Raw genomic sequence first — 25,283 nt, 5'->3', positions numbered from 1 at the left:
CCATTGCGGAGACTCTCGTTCGGGCTCTGTCTCGGGCATTGACCGATTCGCTAGTTCCTTTCACTCTCAGTGAGGAACAGAATGCGGACGATGTCTCTGCGCTTTTGACCGCATTGGCCAAGGTCAATGAGGAACAATTGCGTCTTTCCTCCCTGCAGTACACCCAAGCGGTACTCTGCAGGAGGGATCTCTTCCTCTCGCAGTCCCAATTCACGGAACTGGCTACTAGGGAGACCTTGAGAGTCTCCCCGGTCTCAGAGGAGTCTCTCTTCTGTCCGCTGGCACTGGATGCCAGACAGAAGGAGATTCAGTCAAACAAGGACAGTCAGTTCCTTGACTACACTCTGAAGGGGGTGAAACAGTCTCAGCCTTCTAAACAGAAGCAGGCTCAGACATCGTCTAACCCCAAGCCAGCTCAGAAGCGGCAGGCTCCGCCGGCCGCTCGTGGTGGGAAGAAGAGGACGGCATCGGGGAGGGGGCGTGGCGGCTCTGGAAGTAAGCCACACCCCCAATGAAGCGCTCCCGATCTCACCTCCCTCCCGCCCTCCACCTTGGTGATGGCGGGAGGCCCCTCCCGGGCACTTTCTCGTTGGATGTCGGTAGTAGACAGCCAATGGATTGTGGGAGTGGTGAGATCGGGCTTCCGTCTACTCTGGCGGGAGGAAAAGGCGCCTCTTACCCGAGTGCCTCCGCGGTTCAAGCCCCCCTTCTCGCAGGAAGCACGTTCCGTCTTGCAGTCGGAAATTGCCTCCCTGGAGCAGAAGGGCGCGGTGGAGAGGGTTCGGGTCCACAGCTCCCTGGGATTTTACGGGCGTCTGTTCGCTGTTCCCAAAGCATCAGGAGGATGGCGTCCCGTGTTGGATTTATCTCTCCTCAATACTTTCTTGAGGGAGATAAAATTCAAGATGGAGACGCCAGCCTCTGTCCGAGACTCTCTCCGCCCAGGAGACTGGGTGACCTCGATCGATCTCACGGACGCATACTTTCACATTCTTATGCATCCGGCCGACCGGAAATGGCTTCGTTTCCGGTGGGGAGATCAGATCTACCAGTTTCGCGCACTCCCTTTCGGGCTGTCTCTCGCACCATGGATTTTCACCATGGTGGTGAGACAGGTCTGTGCACTGGTGAGGTCCCAGGGTATCCGTCTGCGGGCTTATCTGGACGACTGGCTCATCATGAACCAGTCCCAGAGCGGCTGTTCGCAGGATACCCTGACGGTTCTTCGAGAATCCAACTCGTTGGGGTTCTCGATCAACCGGGTAAAGTCGGAGCTGACCCCGTCACAGACATTCACTTATCTGGGGATGTCTTTCGACACGGTCGCTTGGACTGTCCAGCCTTCTCAGAGAAGGGTGGACAAGCTCCAAGCCCAGATTCGCTCCACTTTACCTCTCCTGATGGCTTCCATCCGCTCGCTCGCCTCCATCTTGGGGCAGATGGAGTCTATGGCTCTTCTGGTCTCACTGGGCCGGGTCCACAAACGTCCGCTTCAGTTCGCGCTGAAGCCGTTTGTGGACTCTCCTCTGGTGGACTGGGACGCCCTCATCCCTTTGCAGGGATGGTTCCAGTCTGCGACCCTTCCGTGGTTGGACACGGAGTGGGTCTGCAGAGGTGTTCCGATCGTCGTGCCCCTCCCCGACCTGGACCTCTTTACAGATGCGTCCAGGGAGGGTTGGGGGGCACATACAGATCTTCAGACTACTTCCGGTCTGTGGACGACGGAGCAGTCCTTGTGGCACATCAACTTGCTGGAGCTAGAGGCAGTTGCTCTAGCTCTGGCCAAGTTTCTGCCCTCCCTGTACGCCAAACATGTTCGTCTGTTTACAGACAACATGACAGTGGCGGCGTACATCAACAAGCAGGGAGGCTCGCGGTCCCCGTCTCTCTCGGAGAGGGCTTGCGAGATCCTGGTGTGGTGCTTTCAGCATCATATCACGATCTCGGCCAGGTACCTTCCAGGGAGGCTGAACACTTTGGCGGATGCGCTCAGTCGTTCCGGTACAGTGCTTCAGTCGGAGTGGACGATCACTCACGGGGCACTGCTTCGCCTTTGGGCCCAGGTCCAAAAGCCTCTGGTGGACCTTTTTGCCACAAGGTACTCAAAGAGGCTTCCGGTGTTCGTCTCGCCATTCCCGGACCCTCAGGCATGGCGAGTGAACGCTCTGGACTTTCCCTGGACGGGTCTGGAGGCGTACGCCTTTCCTCCCTTTCCGTTACTCAGCCGAGTAATCCGGAAAGCGGAGATGGAGGAGCCGGCCCTTCTTCTTCTGGTCGCTCCTCTGTGGCCGTCGCAGGTCTGGTTTCCAGATCTTCTTCGGCTCGCCCAAGGGCCCCCCATTCCTCTCGCACTCGTGCGAGGGGAACTAGTGCAGCCCCGAACAGGCATTCCACACGAGGAGCCCAGTCTTCTGAAGCTTCACGTGTGGAAGTTGTTCGGGACTCGCTGAAGCGCTCTGGGGCGTCGTCTTTGACTCTGGACTTGGTGGCTCGCTCGCATAGAGCGTCCACCTCTTCAGTTTATGCTTCCCACTGGAAGGCATGGACTGCCTGGTGTTCAGCTAGAGGGGTGAGTTCGGTGGCTCCGCGCTCTATTCAGGTCGCTAACCACCTCTCTTTCATGTCTTCGCAGGGCGCCTCAGTCTCCTCGTTGAGGGTCCGGCGCTCCGCTATCTCGGCGACTCTTAAGCAGATTGGTCGTTCTGTTCGAGTCGGGGGTGTTATAGCTGCAGTCATTAAAGGGGCTGCTCTTAAGGAAGCTAAAGCTCGTTTGCCCGCTCCCAAGTGGGACTTGTTTTTAATCCTGGAATTCCTTCGTTCTGCGGATTTTGAGCCTTTAAGCGAGGCCAGTCTGTTCAATGTCACTCGCAAAGCGCTGTTTCTCCTTTTGTTGGCTACGGCCCGACGGGGTAGCGAGGTCCACGCCCTGTCGGGTCAGCCTGGAGATATCTCCTTTGAGCCGGACGGTTCCGCATCTTTGCGTTTCCGGCCTGATTTCCTGGCCAAGAATCAGTCTCCGGGGCAGGCCTCTCCGCTGGTTAGAGTTAAGGCTCTGACCAGCGCGTTGGCCCCGGATGACCCCGATTCGGTCAATTGCCCTGTGAGGGCACTTCGTCTGTACTTAGCCCGGACTCAGCCGATTCGGTCTAGTTCTCAGAAGTTGTTGTTTATCTCTCTCCTTACTAGGCGCGAGAAAGATTTGTCGAAGGTAACGTTGGCCCGGTGGGTGTCCTCGCTCATCAAGCAGGCTTATGAGTGGAGTCGCACAAAGAGGGGGGGGGTTATGCCCTCCTTGCCACTTGACTCGGCCCGAGCCCATGAAACGAGGGCGTGGGCATCCTCTCTGGCAGTTCTGCGCTCCAGACGTCTAGAGGAGGTGCTGACAACTGCGTATTGGCGTTCCGAAGATGTTTTTATAAACTTTTATCTTCGGGACGTCACAGCTCTTCGACAGGATGGCTCCAGAGGCCTTCCAGCGCTCATAGCAGCAGGCCAGTTCCTGTCCAGAACTTGATGGTGAGTTTTGATTCATTTCTAGCCCACCGCCTTGTTGATGTTATCTGCTAATGTGATTCGGAGTAAGAATATGATATTTAATGGAAAATTTCCTAAATAAATTTTCATTTAATTAATATACTTACCCGAATCACATACTGTATTCCCTCCCACCTGCCCCGCTTATGGTTTTAAGATTTTTTAAAGCCGTATGATAATAGGCACGTGTTCCTAGAGGAAGTGACGTGGCATACACCCGTATGGGAGGTAACTCCCGGTGTACTGGCCCATTACCAAAGCTACTTTCACTTTCGTTTTGGTGATGGGGTTGCTTCCCTTTAAATTCTTTAGCCGGGTAAGCGTTTTTCAGTGATAAGCATCTCAGGTGACTCAATGCTAATGTGATTCGGGTAAGTATATTAATTAAATGAAAATTTATTTAGGAAATTTTCCATTTTAAAATAATTTCACTGTCTACAGATGGCAAGGGGTTCCACATCTTCCAAATCTCCAACGCCAGACCGGCAGCGTAACAGACGCAAACGTTCACCTTCACCAGATTCTGCTTCATCCAGATCTCGCTCAAGATCACCAAAAGTCAAAGGCAGGAAAGCTGAGGGCAAAAGAAGAAGAACTTCCTCAGACTCCGACAGGTCTCCATCTCGTTCAAGGTCAAGGAATGGACAGTCTTCTCGTGTCAGACGCTCAGGTTCTTCGGGCAGCTCACAATCAGATGACAGCAGGAAAGAAAGAAAGGAGAGGATACGTTCACCGCCAGTATCTAAATCCTCCACTAGCCGACGATGTCGTTCTAGGTCTTTATCACCATCACCACACAACAAGCCTTCAAGAAAAAGGTCAAGGTCAGGTTCACCTCCACAACGCAGAAAAAGGTCAAGGTCAGGTTCACCTCCACAACGCAGAGGAAGGTCAAGGTCAGGTTCACCTGTACAGCGCAGGCAAAGATCAAGGTCAGGTTCGCCTCCACAACGCAGAGGATGGTCAAAGTCAGGTTCACCTGTACAGCGCAGACAAAGGTCGAGGTCAGGTTCACCTCCACAACGGAATCAAAGATCAAGGAATAGAAGTTCTCGATCACCAAGAAAAAGATCCAACAGGAGCGGTTCGCCTACAAAGACCAATGGTCGTAGAGGTTCAGAGTCCCCTGGATACAGAAAAAAGTCGAGGTTCGGTTCAAGATCACCGGAGGCTTTCGGGTCAAGGTCAGTGGCCGAAAAGAGACAATCCAGAAGCAGATCAGGGTCAAGATCACGAGATCAGAAGGAACCATTGACCATGTTAGGGAAGAGGATGGGACAAGATTCTTTTCCAAAGAGAAGGATATCTCCCAAAGCTTTTGGTAACAGGTGTGTACTCCTTATCCTGAACAAACTTTTGTTTTCTGAGATTCTGTCTTTGTCTCACTTTCTGAGGAAAAACAATGAAATTGAAAAGGGAAAGTTGTCTAGCACCACTTAGCAAAATGATCTAAGTGTTTTTGTGAAAAGAAATGTAGATACAGGTGGGCTGTGTCACTATCACTCTAAAGCCAGTCTTTAACTGGGCGAAGTCGACTACGCGAAGTATACTTAGTGAAGCTTTCGCACTGAGTTTTTGGTATAAAGTCTTTCGCGCAGTCGACTTTGGGCTCAATGAAGGACCGCCTTCAAGAAAGTAATGGTCAGTTCTTTGTGCTGGCTAAAGTCTTATGCTTGTCATAGTGATGACCTTGAGTGATAGTCTTGTATTTTTCTCATCTTTTTGGTTGTTCTTGTCTAAACTCTATGGTTGGAATCTTTCCTTCCTGTTCATATGCATGCTCTCCCTGTTTTGTTGTTGTTATTATTTCTATTTATAGCTTGTTCACTGTAGTAGTAACTGGTGTGTGTGTAGTTTTAAATCTTTTTCTCCCATAATGCGCGTTCTCTGCTTGTTCGTTGAAGACATGCTCATTAGCAAAACTTTTTATCATATATATATATATACTATACAGTACAGTATGTATGTAGTTTGTAATCTGCCTCTTCCATTCACACTTTTTCTATTAGTTTTCTTGACTTATCTCATTGTAAATACATGTAGGAAGATAATGATGTTTTTATCTTGCTTTTCAGGTCCTTTCCGCTGAGTGGTGAGCAGTTCAACGATTTCAAGGCGCCAGCACAAAATAGTCACCATGGTTACCAAGGCGGACACAATCAGCACAGTGGGGAAGGACACCATGGTTACCAAGGCGGACACAATCAGCACGGTGGGGAAGGACACCATGGTTACCAAGGCGGACACAATCAGCACGGTGGGGAAGGACAAGGTCAAGGTCATCGCCATTTCGCCCACGCTTCTCACTCTCACTCTTCTGGCATGATGGATAGGTATGGTTGTTTTCATTTTTTATTGTTATGTTACAGTGGAACCTTTTAGGACCTCCACAAATCTGAGAAAATCAGGTCTTAAAAAGGAGGGAGGGGAGAAAACAGGGTCTTAAAAAGGAGGAAGTCTTAAATTGGGGGTCTTAAATAAGTTAAAAGGGGGGTTCAACTGTATTTCTAAATCATGTTAGAAACAAAGACAACACAATTGGCAGCGCTGTTATGTGGCAGCTTGCTTTCCCATAGAGAGACATTTTGAAAATAAATGAGGGAAATCTACCAGAACTGTACGATGCTTCCCAAGTCAGATGAAAAACAATGTACATGTATGTAGTCTGCTCTGAATTTTATTCCTGCATATCTTGTATTGTATGCAAAGATGCTGCAGAATAAATTTCAATTGACACGACACATGCATATTTATGCAGATCTTCATTGCCTTGCTGTGGTATATATAGGGTTTATTGCGAAAGGGTGGAAAATATACAGTATCCTGTTTTTCATACTGTTAGTGTGCTACCCACTGCATTCATCAGAACCAAACTGAAATATGGAATAATTTTGGTTGAGTCTATTTTTTCTTTCCAAGGTGGAACTGTGTTTGTAAGACCTGTAATGGCGCCTGATGTGTGACAGTGTGTGCGGGATGATTGAAGTCATTTATCTAGATTGCATGCTGTTTCCTTTAAAACAAGACATTGTCTACTGAGCATTCCTAAAAAAAGAAGTTTGAACTGTGTTGATCTGCCGTATGAAGTGCTTTCAGAATGGCCGTCGCACCAGCTGTATTAAGTTCAGGGTTAGAGGCTATTGATGATGACATTGACGTTTGAGGTGAGGCAAAAATCAGGGTTGCTGAGAAATCGGGTACTAGACATTGCCACACTGGGCTCTATATATATATATTGCTATTTCATATGTTACGTGGATTTCCATTGGTCAATTGGGCAAAACTGAGCTCAGTGCAAATGTGATACAGACCTGTTTACCAGTACGATTTGGGCGTATTTTGTACGCCAAATTATTATCGGTACGCAAATACGCGACACACGCACAAACTACGCATAAGAAAAAGTCTAGAATACGTTTTCCGGTGTTGGTGTGCTGATTACGGGATGGTACAACTAATACCGGTTTCGGTCGAAGGGAGATAACCATGACAGCGAGTCTTCAGCTGTGGAAACCTTGTTCAGTTGTTGGCACGTGCGATCGTCTGGACAATCGTGGCAAAAAGAAGCGGTAAAATGTGTCAGTTTTGGATGACTGTACCAAGTCTAAACAGCAGAAGCAGCAGATTTTCTTGGAGAAATATAAGAAAGAGCCAGGAATTGTGGAGTCTACTATGGGAAAAAGTCATGCACACTGCAAGTATTGTAAATCAGATTTCTCCGTTGCCCATGCTGGGAAATATGACATCGAACGACACTGCAGCATTTCCAAAACTGCCTCACCCGGACAAGGTTGCTGCAAAGAAATCCGCTGAAAGCTGCCAAGGAATTATGAAGTTCATTCCCGCAAAGCAAATCCTGCCAGAAGAAAAGGCTGTAGTCCGTGCTGAAGCAATGTTTTCTGAGATGATTGTAAAAATGAACTTGCCACTGTCAACCGCAGATGTTATTTCACGAACTTCATCTTTTCATTATCAATCTGTTTGGAAGACACTGGTTATAATGCTATAAACTGACAGGTAAATAAAATTGTTTTATCCCTGTTGTATTGGAAGGAGTTAAATTCTGAAGACATGCTATTCTTACACAAACACGTTTGCACCCACGCACCCACGCACCCACGTGTACATTTTCCCTAGCCCATGTGGCTTTGCTTGCAAAGTACACCATCTTTTTGAAAAATACACTCAACTTTTTGGAAAAGTACTCTTGCCTCGGGTTTAGGGTAAACAGGTCTGGTGATATCGACGACATTTCCGTCGATATCAGTTTTGATATCGACGACCTCTTTATTGCTTCCCCACTTCAAAAACAAAAACACCTGAATTTAAAAACAAACAAATATATATGAAAATGTAATTATCCCAGAATTTAGTTGAGCAAGTGACTAAAGACTTTTTGAAAGGAAAGACATTTTGAAATACTGAAAAGTACAAGAAAAGAGTGAACAAAAAGAAATAATAATCAGAGGGAGGAATATGGAACAGCCAAAACTGAGACAAATACTTTTGTAATTTCTTTACAGAAAATACAAAATGTCCAGAGAATTAGCAATATATCTAACATTGACTGACTGTGTGATGATATCTTCTGCCAATGGTCTGTTTCGACAGTGATATCAAAATCTCGACCTCCGGTCTCGATTTTGATATCACTGTCTCAACAGACCATAGCAGAAGATATCATCACACAGTCCGTCAATATTGGGTAATATATTCTCATTACTACAGTGGAGCCCCCCTTTGTAATTCAATGAAAAACCCCGTTTTCAGACCAGAGCTTCTCCCCATTTAGGACCTTGCATGTTTAAATGTGCGATTCTTTACCTCTGTAAATGTACCTCCATTTAAGATTTTCTCCGTTTTCTGAGATTTATTTTTAGGTCTTAACAAAGGGGTTCCACTGTTTCCTAAAACAAATCGTGAATCAAGACAAAACCGTCGTCTTCTTGTTGTCGCGCTTAACCTGCTACATGTGCCTGTGTTTTCATTGCAGACGCCGCGCTGACCGTGAGCGGCTGTGTGAAGCTGGAGTACCTGATATCTGGGCCTCTTCACCTCCCCCTCCTGAGCACAGGTCAGTACAGCACATCACTACTGCTTGTTCCCCCGAAGGCGACGTATGGCTGCCTGAATGGCTGGGTAAAAACGGTCATACACATAAAAAAAAACCTTTGTGCAAAAACATGAGTGAACGTGGGAGCTTCAGCCCATGAACGAAGAAGAAGAAGAAAAAGACTACTGCTTGTATGCCTCACAGGCAAACACTTAGAGGAGCTTGGACAGTTATGCATTCCAGGAAGAACTACTGCTTTGGAAAAGGGTTGGAAGGATTTGACCAGTGAAGTCATTGTTCTCTGTGTAATGTGTAAAGTGTTAATGTGCTGTTTTGTTGGGGGGGAGGGGGATAATTGTAACAGCTTATGATGCTGTGGAGAAGTTTTGAAAGGCAAAATTTAAAACCGAGCATATATAACTCAGAGGATATAACTCGATCACTAGCGGCGCTGGCTTTTAAACCAATGTGTAGCTATCAGCGTGGGTTCGACCCCCTCGTTCAGGGAGGGATTTATTTCCTGGAGTCAATTTTGTGCAGACTCTCCTCTGTGTCACCCGCACACCTACATTTTATCGCATGCGCGCAATAACGATGCCAAGTTTACAGCAAAAGTATCAGGGATTAGAAACATGAACATACATCCTCAGGGGCGGGGATATAGCTCAGTTGGTAGCGCGCTGGATTTGTATTCAGTTGGCCGCTGTCAGCGCGAGTTCGATCCCAGGTTCGGCGGAAATTTATTTCACAGAGTCAACTTTGTGTGCAGACTCTCTTCGGTGTCCGAACCACCCCCCGTGTATACTACATTGGGTGTGCACGTTAAAGATCCCACGATTGACAAAAGGGTCTTTCCTGGCAAAATTGCTTAGGCACAGTTAATAATTGTCTACCATACCCGTGTGACTTGGAATAAGGCCGTGAAAGGTAAATATGCGCCGACATGGCTGCAATCTACTGGCCGTATAAAATTTCATCTCACACGGCATCACTGCAGAGCGCCTAGAACTGTACCCACGGAATATGCGCGATATAAGACTCATTGATTGATTGATTGATACACATGCAGGAAAAAGAAAGAGAAATAAAAACCCAGTAGCGATGTACTCTTTGGCGGCTTGCTTTCCCCAGTGAGAAAGCACCCCCAATTTCCATGAGAGTAACCTCACAGGACTATATGATACCTTATTGTTATCTTTGTAGAGCGTACCTCCACTTTACACTAGCAGCGCCACTTGGTGTATAAAGGGGACGATTGTGTGTACTGCAGTTTTCAATAATCCCGCAATTTAAGCTGTCATACTTCACCTTCTGAGGATTTTAAACTGAAGCGTTGTGGTAAAGGGATGTTTAGGGCTTCTGTGTGAGGTGGGGACCACAACTGACCACGTAAGATCACTGCTGATCATATATAATCAGTCATCCCCATGCAGAACATCACGACTGCTTACTTTTACCTTTTCCCAATAGTTTAAACAAAAAGAGAACACAACAGTAACCAGGTTTGGTACATTCTTAAATGAATATTTCGTCAGCTTGTCGCTGCCTTCTTCAGGGTGGTACAAAGTAAGAAATGACGGCGCATCATGATGGATAAATTATCAAATTATTACGTCCTTATTATTATTTTCCCAATAGCTCAGTTCAAACCATTAAGTCACCAATACTGTGTCACTGGACAGGAAAGATTTGAACATTGAATATGAAGTCATCGTTAAGTTTTTGCCTGTGTGTTGATTTTTAACAGAAGGCTGGAACTTTTCATTTTTGAAAACGACGTTAAACACCAAATAAAGAAAGAACTTTTCATTTTACAGCTCTGATGAAGAAGTAGACACCAAGAAGAAAAAGAAGGCAGCCAAGGCCAAGGCCAAGGCGGAGAAACACAAGGCTGACAATGACTCTGGTTCAAGCTCAGGTAGGGGCTGTCAAGTCAGGAGAGAGTATGCATGTGTTTGTCTCCTGTCACGCATTTCTGTATTCCATCATGAAGAAGAAGCAAGAATGCTTCATGTCCTGCAGGCTAAGTATTTCGCCTCTCAAGGACAAGATATGGGTTATATGATAATTCGAGTTTTACGCCCTCACGGCTTTTGATGAAATACACAAGTGTACGCGTGTTTGGGTGGTATCAGCCATCTGCACGTTTGGCAGAATGACCAAGGTCTTTTACGTGCCACTGTGGTGACACAGGTATGGGACATGGCTACCGTCTCTGGGTCTGTACATAAAGTTGACCCGTGTCCGTCCAGGCCGGGAGTCGAACCTGCGACCTTAGGATCTCAAGTCCAGTGCTTTACCCACCGAGCTACCCGGGCCCCCTGATTTTCATCATACAGTGAAACCTCCCATTTAAAACCTCTTAAAAAAAGGTCGTAAAAGGGAGGGAGTCTTAAATGGGGGGAAATAATGTCACATGGGAAATAATGTCACGTCGGAAAACTTTCCCAAGTGACAGTACAGGCCAGTCAACAGCGAGGGGGTGTGTCTCATGCATACACATGAACAGGAACCATGTGTTGTAAGTTTCTTGGAGAAAAAGCAAGGGTACTCACTCTTTCACTACCCCTACAGGCCCAACACGGTTGAATTAATCTATTGTAAACAATAAATACAAAACTTTGTTGTCCATTAAAATGGGTACATTAAAATGGAAAATTTGTCTTTGTTTTTTTTTCAGGAAAGAAGAAGAAGCACAAGAAGAAATCCAGTAAACATAAGAAACACAAGAAAAAGAGGTAAGTTACACATTGTGGTGTATATGTCATGCTTACAACCTAGTCACTCAAAGGGTTAATTTATTATGGAGTTTTTGTAGAAGACTTCTCTTGTACCATTACTAGAAACCACACTTTGATTTTCTTTCCTTTTTTTTTATTTGACATTTTTCATTTAGGGTAAATCAACTATTTACAATGTAATGATTTGTGGGCTTTAAAGAGTTGTTGATGCTTTTGCACTAAACTATTAAGAAGCAGTATTTACTGCTTTGTTCAGTGATGGCTGCAGCTTTATTCTTTGGGCTTTAGAGAGTCGGCAATTATATATTTTAAAGTTTATTAGGTAAAGTTGAACCTGTCCACAACGACCAAACAAGGGACCAAGCAGAAGAGGTCCTTATAGGCATGTGCAATATGGAAAGGTAAATTGTATGGAAAAGAAGCTTGTTTGGGATCTTTTGGGGTGGCTTTATCAAGAAGTGGTCGCCAGGGCAGATTCTACAGTACATGGGTTTCAAAAGCAATTTTCTCTGATATGTCCCGTGATGACTGCCAATCTTTGTATTGAATATAAACGAAGAAAGGACTTTGTTTTCAGTAAGAAGGCCAAGAAGGCAAGCAAGAAGAAGGCAGAGAGCAGTGAAAGTGATGACAGCAGTGATGAGGACAGTGATGCCTCTCAGTACGGAGAACCCATGTGGATAGAGAAGAGTGAGTGTTTAAGTGTGTGTGTGTGTGTGTGTGTGTGTGTGTGTGTGTGTGTGTGTGTGTGTGATGACAGCAGTGAGGAGGACAGTGACGCCTCTCAGTACGGAGAAACCATGTGGATAGAGAGGAGTGCGTGTCTTAGTCTGTGTGTGTGTGTGTGTGTGTGTGTGTGTGTGTGTGTGTGTGTGTGATGACAGCAGTGATGAGGACAGTGATGCCTCTCAGTATGGAGAAACCATGTGGATAGAGAGGAGAGACTGTCTTAGTCTGTGTTTGTGTGTGTGTGTGTGTGTGTGTGTGTGTGTGTGTGTGTGTGTATGTGTGTGTGATGACAGCGGTGATGAGGACAGTGACGCCTCTCAGTACGGAGAAACCATGTGGATAGAGAGGAGTGCGTGTCTTAGTGTGTGTGTGTGTGTGTGTGTGTGTGTGTGTGTGTGTGTGTGTGTGTGTGTGTGATGACAGCAGTGATGAGGACAGTGATGCCTCTCAGTATGGAGAAACCATGTGGATAGAGAGGAGTGAGTGTCTTAGTCTGTGTGTGTGTGTGTGTGTGTGTGTGTGTGTGTGTGTGATGACAGCAGTGAGGAGGACAGTGACGCCTCTCAGTACGGAGAAACCATGTGGATAGAGAGGAGTGCGTGTCTTAGTGTGTGTGTGTGTGTGTGTGTGTGATGACAGCAGTGATGAGGACAGTGATGCCTCAGTATGGAGAAACCATGTGGATAGAGAGGAGTGAGTGTCTTAGTCTGTGTGTGTGTGTGTGTGTGTGTGTGTGTGTGTGTGTGTGATGACAGCAGTGATGAGGACAGTGATGCCTCAGTATGGAGAAACCATGTGGATAGAGAGGAGTGAGTGTCTTAGTCTGTGTTTGTGTTTGTGTGTGTGTGTGTGTGTGTGTGTGTGTGTGTATGTGTGTGTGTGTGTGATGACAGCAGTGAGGAGGACAGTGATGCCTCAGTACGGAGAAACCATGTGGATAGAGAGGAGTGAGTGTCTTAGTCTCTATGTGTGTGTGTGTGTGTGTGTGTGTGTGTGTGTGTGTGTGTGTGATGACAGCAGTGATGAGGACAGTGATGCCTCTCAGTACGGAGAAACCATGTGGATAGAGAGGAGTGAGTGTCCGAGTGTGTGTTTGTGTGTGATAGCAGTGATGAGGACAGTGATGCCTCCCAGTACGGAGAAACCATGTGGATAGAGAGGAGTGAGTGTCTTAGTCTGTGTTTGTGTGTGTGTGTGATGACAGCAGTGAGGAGGACATCGACATCTCTCAGTATAGAGAACACCATGTGGATAGAGTGGTGAGTGTCTTAGTGTGTGTGCGCGTGTGTGCATGCGTGTGTGAGAGAGAGAGGAGAGAGAGTGTTTGTGAATGTGTCTTGTATGTAGATGTGTACAAACCTGGCAGTGAGAGGGATTTGTGAATTTAAAGTCTTTTCTTTGTGTCTTTTTGGATGTTCATTGTGCCCTTTGTGTTTCTGCAGATGTTGACAACGATGAAAACGGGGACGTAGTGGGGCCTCAGCCATATGTGGAGAGTAACGCTATCAAACCACTCGAGTGAGTATCAGACTACTTTCACACACGTTTGCCTCATCATTTTCATGCTTTTCACTGTGCTGCTATTACTGTCATTTTGTGGTGTACTGTGTATCGGTTACCTCCCTGTTGACGGCTGGTTTGCATTAAATCTGTGTCAAGATAATGGTTAGAACACGTGAAAGTCGTCACACGAGGTTTTGTCCAAAGTGGCGTCATTCATACTTTAATTGAGACATGCACAGCCTACGTTTTTTCCCCCCAAGTACAGATGATATGAGAATTGAAAGTTATCCTCCGTGTTTTAGTTTAGACATGCACAACGGAAGTGTTTTCCCTCAGTGGGGTATGTATCAGTAAAGGTGAAATGTGGGTGTTTTGTGTTAAACTTGTTTTCACAACATACACATTGGGGTCAGTCAAACTAAAGTTGATCGATACATACATTTGTTGCATTTTGGACCAAATTATGACATTTGACACAGATCTCGACAGTCATTGTTCACCTCATCCGCTAGAGCGGTCTTGGCATAAAAAGGCAATCTCAATCCAGTACAGTGGAACCCCCCTTTGAAGACCCCCCAATTTAAGACTCCCTCCCTTTTAAGACCCTGTTTTCTCAGACTTTTTGTTCAATATCTGTAATTTTACCCCCATTTTTATCAAGACTCACGTGTTTTTAAGACCCTGTTTTCTCAGATTTTTTGTTCGGTATCTCTGTAATTTTACCCCCATTTTTATCAAGACTCCCGTCTTTTTAAGACCTGATTTTTTCAGATTTTTGGAGGTCTTAAAAGGGGGGTTCCACTGTACCTATCTTCTGTTACGGAGGGGGCTTCTGGTGAGAGATTCAAAACGATCGCTTTCTGTGTTGCAGTTACGGCAAAGCCTTGTTGCCGGGTGAAGGTGCGGCCATGGCGGCTTACATTGCGGAAGGAAAGCGTATCCCAAGGCGTGGTGAGATCGGTCTGACGGCTGATGAGATCGTCGTTTATGAGGATCAAGGCTATGTCATGAGTGGTAGCAGGTAAGAGTTTGTTTCTTTGCTGCTGTTTTTCTCCCCTGTTGTTGTGGGTCACATTTTGTGTGTGAACTTGGTAGGTACCTCCTGCACATGTTTTTGTAGACAGTGTCCTCTGCAAGTGTGTCAGGATTATTAAAAAGCAAATGATCTTTGTTCTTTTCGCTCACGGGCTTAACTTTGGCTAGTTTATTAGACCTATGCACCCAAGGTGAATATTTGTATCCGTTAGCTAATCTTTTTTTTTTAATTTAAAATATTTCATTCAGGCAAATTATATTTATAATATGTTTACGTTTTGTCAAATAATGCACAGATACAAAGGGCACGATTTATATGAGACTTATTTTAGGTCCGATTTACTTGCTGTTGTATTTGTTGATATCAAAAACTGTAAGATCAATACATCCTGTTTCTAAATTCTAGTGAATGTTTTGTTTTGCCCGTTATCAAACAACCATAAACTTTGTGTTTGTTTGTGGTCCCGTAGATACCTCCATAGGTGAAAATTTGACATTGTTTGTGTGTGTGTGTGCTGTCCTTGTCTTGGTGGGTACAGAATTCTTTTGTTTTTAAACTTTATTCATCTCACCCACAATTCTTCTTCTTCTTTGTTCATGGGCTTAGATTCCCACGTTCACTCATGTTTTTAGCACGAGTGGGTTTTTATGTGTATGACCGTTTTTACCCTGCCATTCAGGCACCATACTCCGATTTCAGGGGAGGCATGCTGGGTATTTTCGTGTTTCTATAACCCACCGAACTCGGACATGGATTACAGGATGTTTTCCGTGCGCACTTGGTCTTGTGCTTGCGTGTACACACGAAGGGGGTTAAGTCACTAGCAGGTCTGCACATAAGTTGACCTGGGATATCGGAAAAATCTCCACTCTTAACCCGCCAGGCGGCAGCGACCGGGATTCTAACTCACGACCTCCCGATTAGGAGGCCGACGTCTTACCACCACGCCACGGCGCCCGTCATCTCACCCACAATCATTTTGTTGTTAAGATTTTAACCTTCTTGGTTTTGAATGGTGAATTTGTTGACTGATTGTGCGTCTTTTCACTCGCCAGGCATCGTCGTATGGAGGCTGTGCGTCTGAGGAAGGAGAACCAGATCTACAGCGCAGACGAGAAGAGGGCTCTGGCCAAGTTCAACCACGAGGAGCGCAGCAAGCGAGAGGTCAAGATCCTCTCACAGCTGCGCGACATTGTTCACCGCAAAACTTCACAGCAAAAGTGATCATGATATTTACAGTGGAAAAATGAAACGAGCAGTGTTTTCATTTCAAGTGTTGAGCGTTTAAATTGAAGTTGGCACTGAGAAGATACGTAAAGAGAGGCAGCTTTTGTTGGTCAAATCTTTACAGCTTTTAATGTAGCAATTGGCAGAATAGCTTGAACATGAAATAAGAGCTGTTTAGTGAAGAATGTTCAAATTGAAGTTGGGTCGGCATCATTTTGCTTTTGTTCGCCATTTCTTTACAACTTTTAGTGCAGTGAGTGGGCAATAGATTTGGATTGTCAGAAACTGATCTCTTGAACTGAACTGAAGCGACGGAAACTAGGAACTTTAACTCAATAACTATTGTTGACAGTGCAGCGGGGATGATGACTGTATACATACACTTGCCGTTAAATTTCTTGCAATTTTCTTTCCTTTAATCTCTTATTTAGTTGATGGCTGATCAGACGAGCTGATAACATAAATTCACGATTTTACATAAATAAAGGCCAAGCTGAAGGATTTTTACAAGTCAAAACAGGAAAAAGGTGTAAACCACACCTTTGCTAGCGATTTAATTTGAGTAGAAATGGAGATAATAAAACAATAGATAATATGCAACAGTATTATTTTCTTCATCAATGTTTTATCAGCTATTGATTACAATGATTATGAGGATTACAATTGCTATCCGAGTGGCCAGACTAAGCACTGCAGGCATGTTGTAGAGAGGTCATTGGCTCACGAAGTCAATCAATCAATGACGCTTATATCGCGCATATTCCGTGGGTACAGTTCTAGGCGCTCTGCAGTGATGCCGTGTGAGATGAAATTTTATACGGCCAGTAATTGCAGCCATTTCGGCGCATATTTACCTTTCACGGCCTATTATTCCAAGTCACACGGGTATAGGTAGACAATTATTAACTGTGCCTAAGCAATTTTGCCAGGAAAGACCCTTTTGTCAATCGTGGGATCTTTAACGTGCACACCCAATGTAGTGTACACAGGGGGGGGAGTCCGGACACCGAAGTGTAGCCTATGCGATCGTAACTTTGTCTGTGCGTGCGTATATGCGTGCGTGTGTGTGTATGTCTGTGGTAGAAACTTTAACATTTCGTCATTTGAAGACGTCACATTATGGCGTAAGAGGGTTAGACGTCACGCGAAGGAATGTCTCGGTCATTGTTATTTTGAGCGGGCCGAGACTAGTTGGCAGTCGTGTCTGTAAGTAGGCTACATGCAGACAGACAGATCTAGATCTAGTGTCTCGCTTTCTTGCACAGTGTCACCTATGCTTACTGTGTGTGTGGGTGTGTATGTGTGACGGAGTGATTGAGTTTGTGTTACTGTTTGTCGATTTCTTACGTGAGCCTTGAAGGCTTCGCCTCTTGTTTTGAAAAGGATTTAACATGTATGGTAGGCAGTCCTTGGACACTCTTGATATCAATTTATTATCACTCCTGTGAAGGTACTCGCATGCAAAGCACAGCTGCTTGCTCCGAACAGATTGTATATATATATATGACCATTAGAATTTCAGTGTTGAGGAATGTACATATTAGTCATTGTGTAAAATTTATTGTCTCTGGCATGAATTCTTTGAGAATGTTCATATTTCACTTCAAATGTCATTAAATGGAAGAACTACACTGTGTCTGATGTAGCTTGAAATTGTATTGTTTGAAAGAGTGTTGTGTTCCAGCATTGTGCTTTTGAACACACAAACACTCTCTCTCTCTCTTTCAAACACCACACAAGCAGATACACGCATAATTAACACTTTTGTAAACAAAGATACATTGACTTCAAGAATGGCAAGCCACCAACTCTTCTTTCACCAATGCACAAGGTCTGACAATATCTTGTGAAACGTGATGTACTTACAATCCCGTCATTGCTGATGAGGGTTTTCAGATCTGTGAGCATAGCGGAAAACTGTGGAGCCATACAGCATCGCTGTGGCAATGGTGGCGGTTGTGGCGAAGGTATACCCATAACACAGCCAATCATTACAGCAATACACATCACATTAACACCCTTCATGGTCTTGCCTAGTTTGGAAACGGTGGCAATCATGGCAAGAACGTCTGAGTACTGCGCAGCGGGTCGAGATCGAAACAGCGCTTTTCAAATACACCAGTTAGGAGAAAATGAAACGGTTCCCTTTCTTAAGTACTGGTCATTCTTTCTTCTTTTTTTATTTTATTTTTGAAGTTTAAAATGTACGCGATCCGTGCGGTATCACGCTGAAACAGTGACACTGTTATAAATGCATGTTCTCTTGATTTTATACTTTTGTTATCTCTTCCTACAACTTTGCAAAAAAAACCAGATGCAATATTAATAGGATGGGCTGTGAAAAGTGATATTTAACCTCAGGCAAAGTGGACCAAAAGCCGACTGTATTGATAACAGAAAAACAAGAGGCGAAGCCTTCAAGGCTCACGTAAGAAATCGACAAACAGTAACACAAACTCAATCACTCCGTCATACACACACACACACACACACACACACACACACACACACACACACACACACACAGTAAGCATAGGTGAAACTGTGCAAGAAAGCGAGACACTAGATCTGCCAACTAGTCTCGGCCCGCTCACAATAACAATGACCGAGACTTTCAGTAATTCCTTCGCGTGACGTCTAACCCTCTTACGTCATAATGTGACGTCTTCAAATGTTAAAGTTTCTATCACACACGTCAAACACTTTTGACCGAGACGTAATCTTCTTATGCGAGCTTTATCCATAGACTCGGAAATGTTAAAGTTTCTATCACACACACACACACACGCACGCACGCACAGACAGACAAAAGTTAGCATCGCATAGGCTACACTTACGTGAGCCAATCAAGCCTCTTTGTGTTTACACAACGTAAATGTCACTATACTTTTCTTTATCAGGCAGTGTGAGATAAATAGAGAATACTACATGGCTTGCTGTGTCGTACCAGATTTACACGAGTTGTTTTTGGCTCACGTAAGTGTAGCCTATGCGATGATAAACTTTGTCTGTCTGTGCGTGCGTGTGTGTGTGTGTGATAGAAACTTTAACATTTCCGAGTCTATGGATTACGTCAGTCTCGGTCAAAAGTGTTTGACGTGTGTGATAGAAACTATTTGAAGACGTCACATTATGACGTAAGAGGGTTAGACGTCACGCAAAGGAATTACTGAAAGTCTCGGTCATTGTTATTGTGAGCGGGCCGAGACTACTTGGCAGATCCAGGGTCTCGCTTTCTTGCACAGTTTCACCTATGCTTACTGTGTGTGTGTGTGTGTGTGTGTGTGTGTGTGTGTGTGTGTGTATATGTGTGACGGAGTGATTGAGTTTGTGTTACTGTTTGTCGATTTCTTACGTGAGCCTTGAAGGCTTCGCCTCTTGTTTTAAATAGTGAACTGCGAGCGAAAGCTAAAACGAAGAGAGGTACAGAAAAGCGTGCTATCCTTCTCAGCGCAACGAATACCCCGCTCTTCTTGTCAATTCCACGTGCACTGCCTTTGCCACGGGCGGTGGAGTGACGATGCTACGAGTATACGGTCTTGCTGCGTTGCGTTGCGTTCAGTTTCATTCTGTGAGTTCGACAGCTACTTGACTAAATATTGTATTTTCGCCTTACGCGACTTGTTAACTTTCTGAGCGTGTTTTTAATCCAAACATATCACATCTATATGTTTTTGGAATCAGGAACCCACAAGGAATAAGATGAAATTGTTTTTAAATCGATTTCGGAAATTTTATTTTAATAATAATTTTTGTATTTTTAATTTTCAGAGCTTGTTTTTAATCCAAATATAACATATTTATATGTTTTTGGAATCAGAAAAAGGATGAAGAATAAGATAAACGTAAATTTGGATCGTTAAAAAACAATGGTTTTTTTTTACAATTTTCAGATTTTTAATGACCAAAGTCATTAATTAATTTTTAAGCCACCAAGCTGAAATGCAATACCGAAGTCCGGCCTTCGTCGAAGATTGCTGGGCCAAAATGTCAATCAATTTGATTGAAAAATGAGGGTGTGACAGTGCCGCCTCAACTTTTACAAAAAGCCGTCATCAAAGATATTTATCGAAAAAAAGAAAAAAACGTCCGGGGATATCATTCCCAGGAACTCTCACGTCAAATTTCATAAAGATCGGTCCAGTAGTTTGGTCTGAATCGCTCTACACACACACACACACAGACAGACAGACAGACAGACACACATACACACACACACACACACACATTCACCACGACCCTCGTTTCGATTCCCCCCTCTACGTTAAAACATTTAGTCAAAACTTGACTAAATGTAAAAAGGGAAAGGTACAGTAGAATCAACAACGCAAAAAGACTGAAAGTTTGCTTTTTTACAAGTTTCATTTAATAATAATTGTGAGAGGGACAAAAAACACTTTCTCTGTGATGCATACACTCCAACTAAGATAAAAAAAATAAAAATAAAAAAGTATGTCAAGGCTTGACAGACAGCAACAAAAAGAAAAAAAGAAACAAATTCAACTTAACATTCCTATTGGCACTTGATGGATTTGATGAAACTCCTTCACACCCCTTCCGAATCATCCGACCCTCCTCAAGAAAACACACACACACACACCAATTTGGAAAAAGATTAAAAAATTAAAAAAGTGGTAGAAATGATCCCTTCTTGCTCGTGTGCAAGACACGCTGAAGCTAAACCACAAATGTGGTAATCGTGACACTGCATGGATTCTAAGGCTGTAAATTGCTAGTTTTATTGGTATTCTCACAGAATGTCAGTAGTAATTATTTTATATTTTTCACTTGTTGTGAAAAAAGAAAGCAGCGTATCTCTGTTGACTACAGGCACGAGGCGGGCACGTTGAAATCGTCAGGGTTGGCAATCTTGGGTTGATAAGCGGTGAACAGGAACAGTTTGTCGTTTTGCGCTGAAACAGAACAAAGACACAATGACGTTGATGTCAACATGATCTCACGTATACAAGGACCTTCTTCTTAACAAACATAACTTCGCACAAGGTTATTTAATGTTATTAGACATCCTTCCGATTCAAAACTTACCAAAAAGCAACAGCCTGGCTATATTTGTTTCAGAATAGTTTTTTTTTTATCTTTTATTATTTAGTTACGTTGTTGTTGTTGTTACGTTGTTGTTGTTATTGTTGTTGTTGTTGTTGTCTCTCTCTCTCTCTCTCTCTCTCTCTCTCTCTCTCTCTCTCTCTCTCTCTCTCTCTCTCTCTCTCTCTCTCTCCTTTTTTTTCCCCTAGTCATAGTTGTAGTAAAATAGTTTAGTCCCTCTTTGGGGCGAGGGCCAGATGCAAAAAAGCATATCTAAGCTTATTCTTGTCACCCTCGAAAAATAAAGATTTGCCATTGTCATTGTCATTCTCTCTCGCTCTCTCTCGCTCTCTCTCGCTCTCTCTCGCTCTCTCTCTCTCTCTCTCTCTCTCTCTCTCTCTCTCTCTCTCTCTCTCTCTCTCTCTCTCTCTCTCACGTTTGCCAGGCGTGGTGACTCCCTCCACAAGCGGCACACATCCATCCCTGGTCGCTCCGAGCGTGACAAAAAGAGGGCCACCGGGCAACTGGAACCTCCAGCCATCATAGGTCAAAGGTCCGCCCATAGGACCCAGGTAGGTGGAACCCAGGTAGGTGGCGTTATCTGAAACAATAGTTCATGAGTGTATGTCGGTAACAGGTTAGGAAAAAACTGAACCCACTTTAAGCACAAAGAATCAAAGTTCAAGAACGGTAATAGAACGTTTATTTATAAACATTTCGTCACCTTCTATCGCGCTTTAAAATGGCATGATCATACACAACCGACAAAAAAAAAATAAATAGTTGAACCTGTTAATAACGACCACCTAAAATAGTCGTTAGAGACAAATGGTCGCTATTCAAAGGTGCAAGATACAAAAAAAACTCTGTCTGCATATCTGTCTGCCTGTCTGTGTCTGTCTGTCCGTGTCTGTATGTCTGTGTGTCTGCCTGTCTATCTATATCTGTCTGTGTCTGTCTGTCTGAGTCTGTCTGAGTTTGTCTGTGTATGTCTCTGTCTGTCTGTCTGTCTGTCTGTCTGTGTCGGTCTCTGTCTGTGTCTGTATGTCTGTGTCTGTCTGTCTGCCTGTCTGTCTGTGTCTGTCTGTCGGTCTGCATTCATACCTGGTACACACTGCACAGCACCGATGGGGTACGGAAACTTCATGCATTTAGAAGGGTCGTTCATAGGCAGGTAGTACATTTCTTTCTGCAAAAACAACAACAGGATTGCAGGATTGTGTAACAGTCACTGACTAAACAGACTTAAAACCAGAATCTATTGACCGCAGAGAAGAAAAAAAGTCAAAGATAGTTTTTGCATGTATATTTTTTATTCATGTCCTTATTTGTCATCCGTTTATCAACAAACAAGAAACCCAGTATTGAGCAAGTCCAATTTGCAAACTGACTGACTGATTGATCGAAACATGTGTCAATCGTTCTATAACTCATACATAATTTAAAGTATTAATTTAGTTGCTGATTGCTTTGTTTTTGATTGCTGATAGTATGCTTGGTTGTTAAAATAAATCACTGATGAATCCTTTCGAGGTGTATTTGTTCATTTTCGTAAAGGCAGGTACTGAATGAAGCAAGGACACCAGCTTAATGTCAGATCATTATTATGGCTATGGGTGCTGATGCTTGGCTATATATTAGGTTATTTGGGTCCAAGCCTTGTGATACATTGTGTGTGTGTGTGTGTGTTTGTGTCTGTGTCTGTGTCTGTGTGTGCCACGGTATGTGTGTGTGCCACGGTGTGTGTGTGAGAGAGGGTGGGCGGGTGTGTGTCTGTTTGTATGTGCGTGGGTGTGTGTGTGTGTGTGTGTCGGTGTGTGTGTTAATGGGCCTGTCCATCCCTTTGTCTGACAATCTCTCTGTCTGTATGTCTGAATGTCTGTCTGCCTGCCCGTGCCTGCCTCTATGTCAAGCTGTTTGTCTACCTGGTTATTTTCTGTCTATGTCCGTGACGGCTGTGTCGTTGTAACAGCCATTACTTTCAAAACAGCTCCAAAAAAAAATTAAAACACACAACACATATCAGTTAATTGCAAACTCCAATAAATAGCAAAATAGTACCAAATTATTCCTGCTCACCCGTGCAAAGTCAATGACAGTCCTGGCAGTGACGTTGACCGCCTTTGTGACTGGGTCATTGGTGACACTGACCATCGACTGTTTCTGCTGCTTGTAGTCATACTGCATGCTCAGTAAACCCTGAAAACACAGGGAATACCGTGTGTCACCATCATCAATTCCCACACTGACACACCACACACGCACGCACACACACACACACACACATATATATCCGCACGCACGCACATCAGTTATAACCCCAGCATAACCAACGCTAAGTATTCCCGTAAAACCTGCAGTTCAATTTGTAAAGATTCATGTTTTTTGCTTTATTCTGATTTTTTCTCTCTTTTTTAATGTGAATGTCAGTATAAATATGTCATTAGAGTAAACCCTCTCTGGGCGAGGGCTGGTTGAAAAAAAGCTCGTTTGTAATGCTTATGCCACAACCCAAGAAAAAAATTATTTTTTATTTTTTGTTGTTGTTGATCTCTCAGGCATTCAAAACAAAATCCCAACTGAATTTACTCACAAAAGTAGCGCTGTTGATGGTGGAAAGATCAGACATAACCGACGACCACTGGTCAGCAAGACAGCATCTTTTTGGTGGAGGCGGAGGCTGACCACCCACCAGCGACAACAAGGCCAGAATCGCGAAAGCCGCAAGTTGAGATGTCATCATTTTGCACTGCAAAGTGTAGATCAAAACCAATAAAGAGAACCTGAGAGTACCCGGACGGTCCGTCCGAAACTGACCAGCAAGTACTGAACACTTGACGCAGAGGAGTACAACTGAACGACTCTTAGCTACCCTCTACCCTTTATATTCTAAATATCCCCCCAGGCCCCAGCAACACCCCCCCCCCCACGTGACACACACACACACACATCAACATCATGTGATCATGACATGTACCCAATGGGTACACTTGTCTTAGAATAAATATAGCCCACTGAGAAAACCATACCTCAAGGAGTGCACGTGACAACAACTGCACTTTAATTTGGGTCTTGCGAAATCGGCGTTGAAAAGTAAACAAAACCCAGCACTGATACCACGTCCCTGTAGTCAACTACATACAGGAGTCGATTACAGCACTGAGTGGCGGGTTTCGCTCACAAGAAGCTTGTATCAAAGCGACGATCGATTACTATTAGTCCTTCGTCCTTACTGTTTCCCTACTACTTTAGTGAATGGAAGTAGTAAGGATACATTAAAGGATGAAGAAGTAAATAATAATCGACCGTCACTTTGATACCAGCTCCTGTGGTTTCGCTTGCGCGTCGACAACAGCTCGAACAAAGAAGGAGAACCAAAACGTTCATAAATACAAATACAGCGAACAGAGAGGATCGCTCAACCTTACCTCAGTTGAATGCTCTGTAACCCAGAGATGCCGTTCGCGTCTCACTGAAATACGAATGTTGGGAACAGCAAGATGTGAAGATTTAGCTCAGCAGTACCATCAGTAACAGTACGTCAGTCATTGATTTTGCCTTCGGCGGTGGTTTTTACAGTGTCCTTGGTGCAGTGAAATAAACGACCGGCTCTAAGGGTACACGTGTACCCATTGGGTACATGTCATGATCACATGATGTTGCGTACTTAATTTCCTGTTGCGTGTGTTTTCGTCACTACTTGTTTGTTGTCCGAGTATTATTTATTCCAGCCTTATTGGAAAAGCAAAGTAGACGTGGCTGCCTGAGATAACTATATGTTTATTAGATGTATTGAGCGGTGTCCTTGTGTTGGGCAACACGTAAGGGAAACAACTGTAAACATTAGTAGCTTGCCGTTTCAGAAGTCGCCTCCCATGGACTGGACTGAGAACTGAATCTTCACACTGGTCATGCAGTTCGTACAGTACTCCTCGGATAAGGTGACCTCCGTTGGGACCAAACAAAATTGTGATCTTATTCGAGGGACACGTTAACCGATCCTCGGATAAGATCAATTTCTCCGAGGAGATCAGAGTTTAGTTTGAGGCCCCATAAAAGACTTCCCGCCAATTGAAAGTCAATGACGTGATAATGGGCAGATCCAGAGAGAGACCACACACTGACACTGACACAGAGACCATCGGCTGCATTAGAGAGAGAGAGAGAGAGAGAGAGAGGAGGTGAGGTAAGACAGACAGACATAGAAAGAGAAGAGAGACACAGACAAACTGATCATGACAGACAGAGATAAAGACAGGAGACGGAGAGAGAGACAGAGTTAACAAGTCGTGTAAGGCGAAATTACTACATTTAGTCAAGCTGTGGAACTCACAGAATAAAACTAAACGCACTGCATTTTATCACAATGACCGTAGTCCGCCGCTAGTGCATAACGGAGTGAAACTGACGAGCCTGT

The 25,283-nt window shown here is 44.4% G+C and overlaps 2 protein-coding genes across 4 annotated transcripts in view; one reads left to right on the top strand and one right to left on the bottom strand.

Moving 5' to 3' along the window:
* Window positions 1-17,454, top strand: part of LOC138945537 (NF-kappa-B-activating protein-like) — a 23,518-nt gene extending 6,064 nt beyond the window's left edge. For 2 of the 3 annotated variants that reach the window (XM_070316976.1, XM_070316977.1), the window contains exons 2-10: window positions 3,976-4,862; window positions 5,610-5,867; window positions 8,528-8,608; window positions 10,405-10,505; window positions 11,268-11,325; window positions 11,906-12,018; window positions 13,500-13,575; window positions 14,432-14,581; window positions 15,652-17,454. In XM_070316976.1, coding sequence (XP_070173077.1) covers window positions 3,976-4,862; window positions 5,610-5,867; window positions 8,528-8,608; window positions 10,405-10,505; window positions 11,268-11,325; window positions 11,906-12,018; window positions 13,500-13,575; window positions 14,432-14,581; window positions 15,652-15,820 — 1,893 coding nt within the window. In that variant the 3' untranslated portion in view covers window positions 15,821-17,454. The remainder of the gene's footprint in view (window positions 1-3,975; window positions 4,863-5,609; window positions 5,868-8,527; window positions 8,609-10,404; window positions 10,506-11,267; window positions 11,326-11,905; window positions 12,019-13,499; window positions 13,576-14,431; window positions 14,582-15,651) is intronic. The other variant, XM_070316978.1, reaches the window with a different exon arrangement.
* Window positions 17,455-20,166: 2,712 nt separating this feature from the next.
* On the bottom strand, window positions 20,167-24,453 carry LOC138945538 (uncharacterized). Its single transcript, XM_070316979.1, has 6 exons — window positions 24,295-24,453; window positions 23,460-23,615; window positions 22,946-23,065; window positions 21,971-22,055; window positions 21,303-21,467; window positions 20,167-20,736 (listed from the first exon to the last, which is right to left on the bottom strand). Exons 2-6 carry the CDS (start codon window positions 23,607-23,609, stop codon window positions 20,648-20,650), a joined length of 609 nt encoding a protein of 202 aa, XP_070173080.1. The 5' UTR covers window positions 23,610-23,615; window positions 24,295-24,453; the 3' UTR covers window positions 20,167-20,647.
* Window positions 24,454-25,283: the final 830 nt, after the last annotated feature.

Source organism: Littorina saxatilis, linkage group LG13 (genome assembly GCF_037325665.1).
Source record: "Littorina saxatilis isolate snail1 linkage group LG13, US_GU_Lsax_2.0, whole genome shotgun sequence".
Taxonomy (NCBI): Eukaryota; Metazoa; Mollusca; class Gastropoda; order Littorinimorpha; family Littorinidae; genus Littorina; species Littorina saxatilis.
The sequence above is the reverse complement of the archived record's forward strand: the minus strand, read 5'-3'. Positions and strand labels throughout refer to the sequence as shown.

What these genes read in the sequence shown, in the direction of transcription:
- LOC138945538 (XM_070316979.1), bottom strand. Translation starts at nt 23,609, where the DNA reads ATGATGACATCTCAACTTGCGGCTTTCGCGATTCTGGCCTTGTTGTCG. An exon ending in CCATCAACAGCGCTACTTTT is followed by an intron (nt 23,066 to 23,459) that starts GTGAGTAAATTC and finishes CTGTGTTTTCAG; the next exon opens with GGTTTACTGAGCATGCAGTA. An exon ending in CTGTCATTGACTTTGCACGG is followed by an intron (nt 22,056 to 22,945) that starts GTGAGCAGGAAT and finishes TTGTTTTTGCAG; the next exon opens with AAAGAAATGTACTACCTGCC.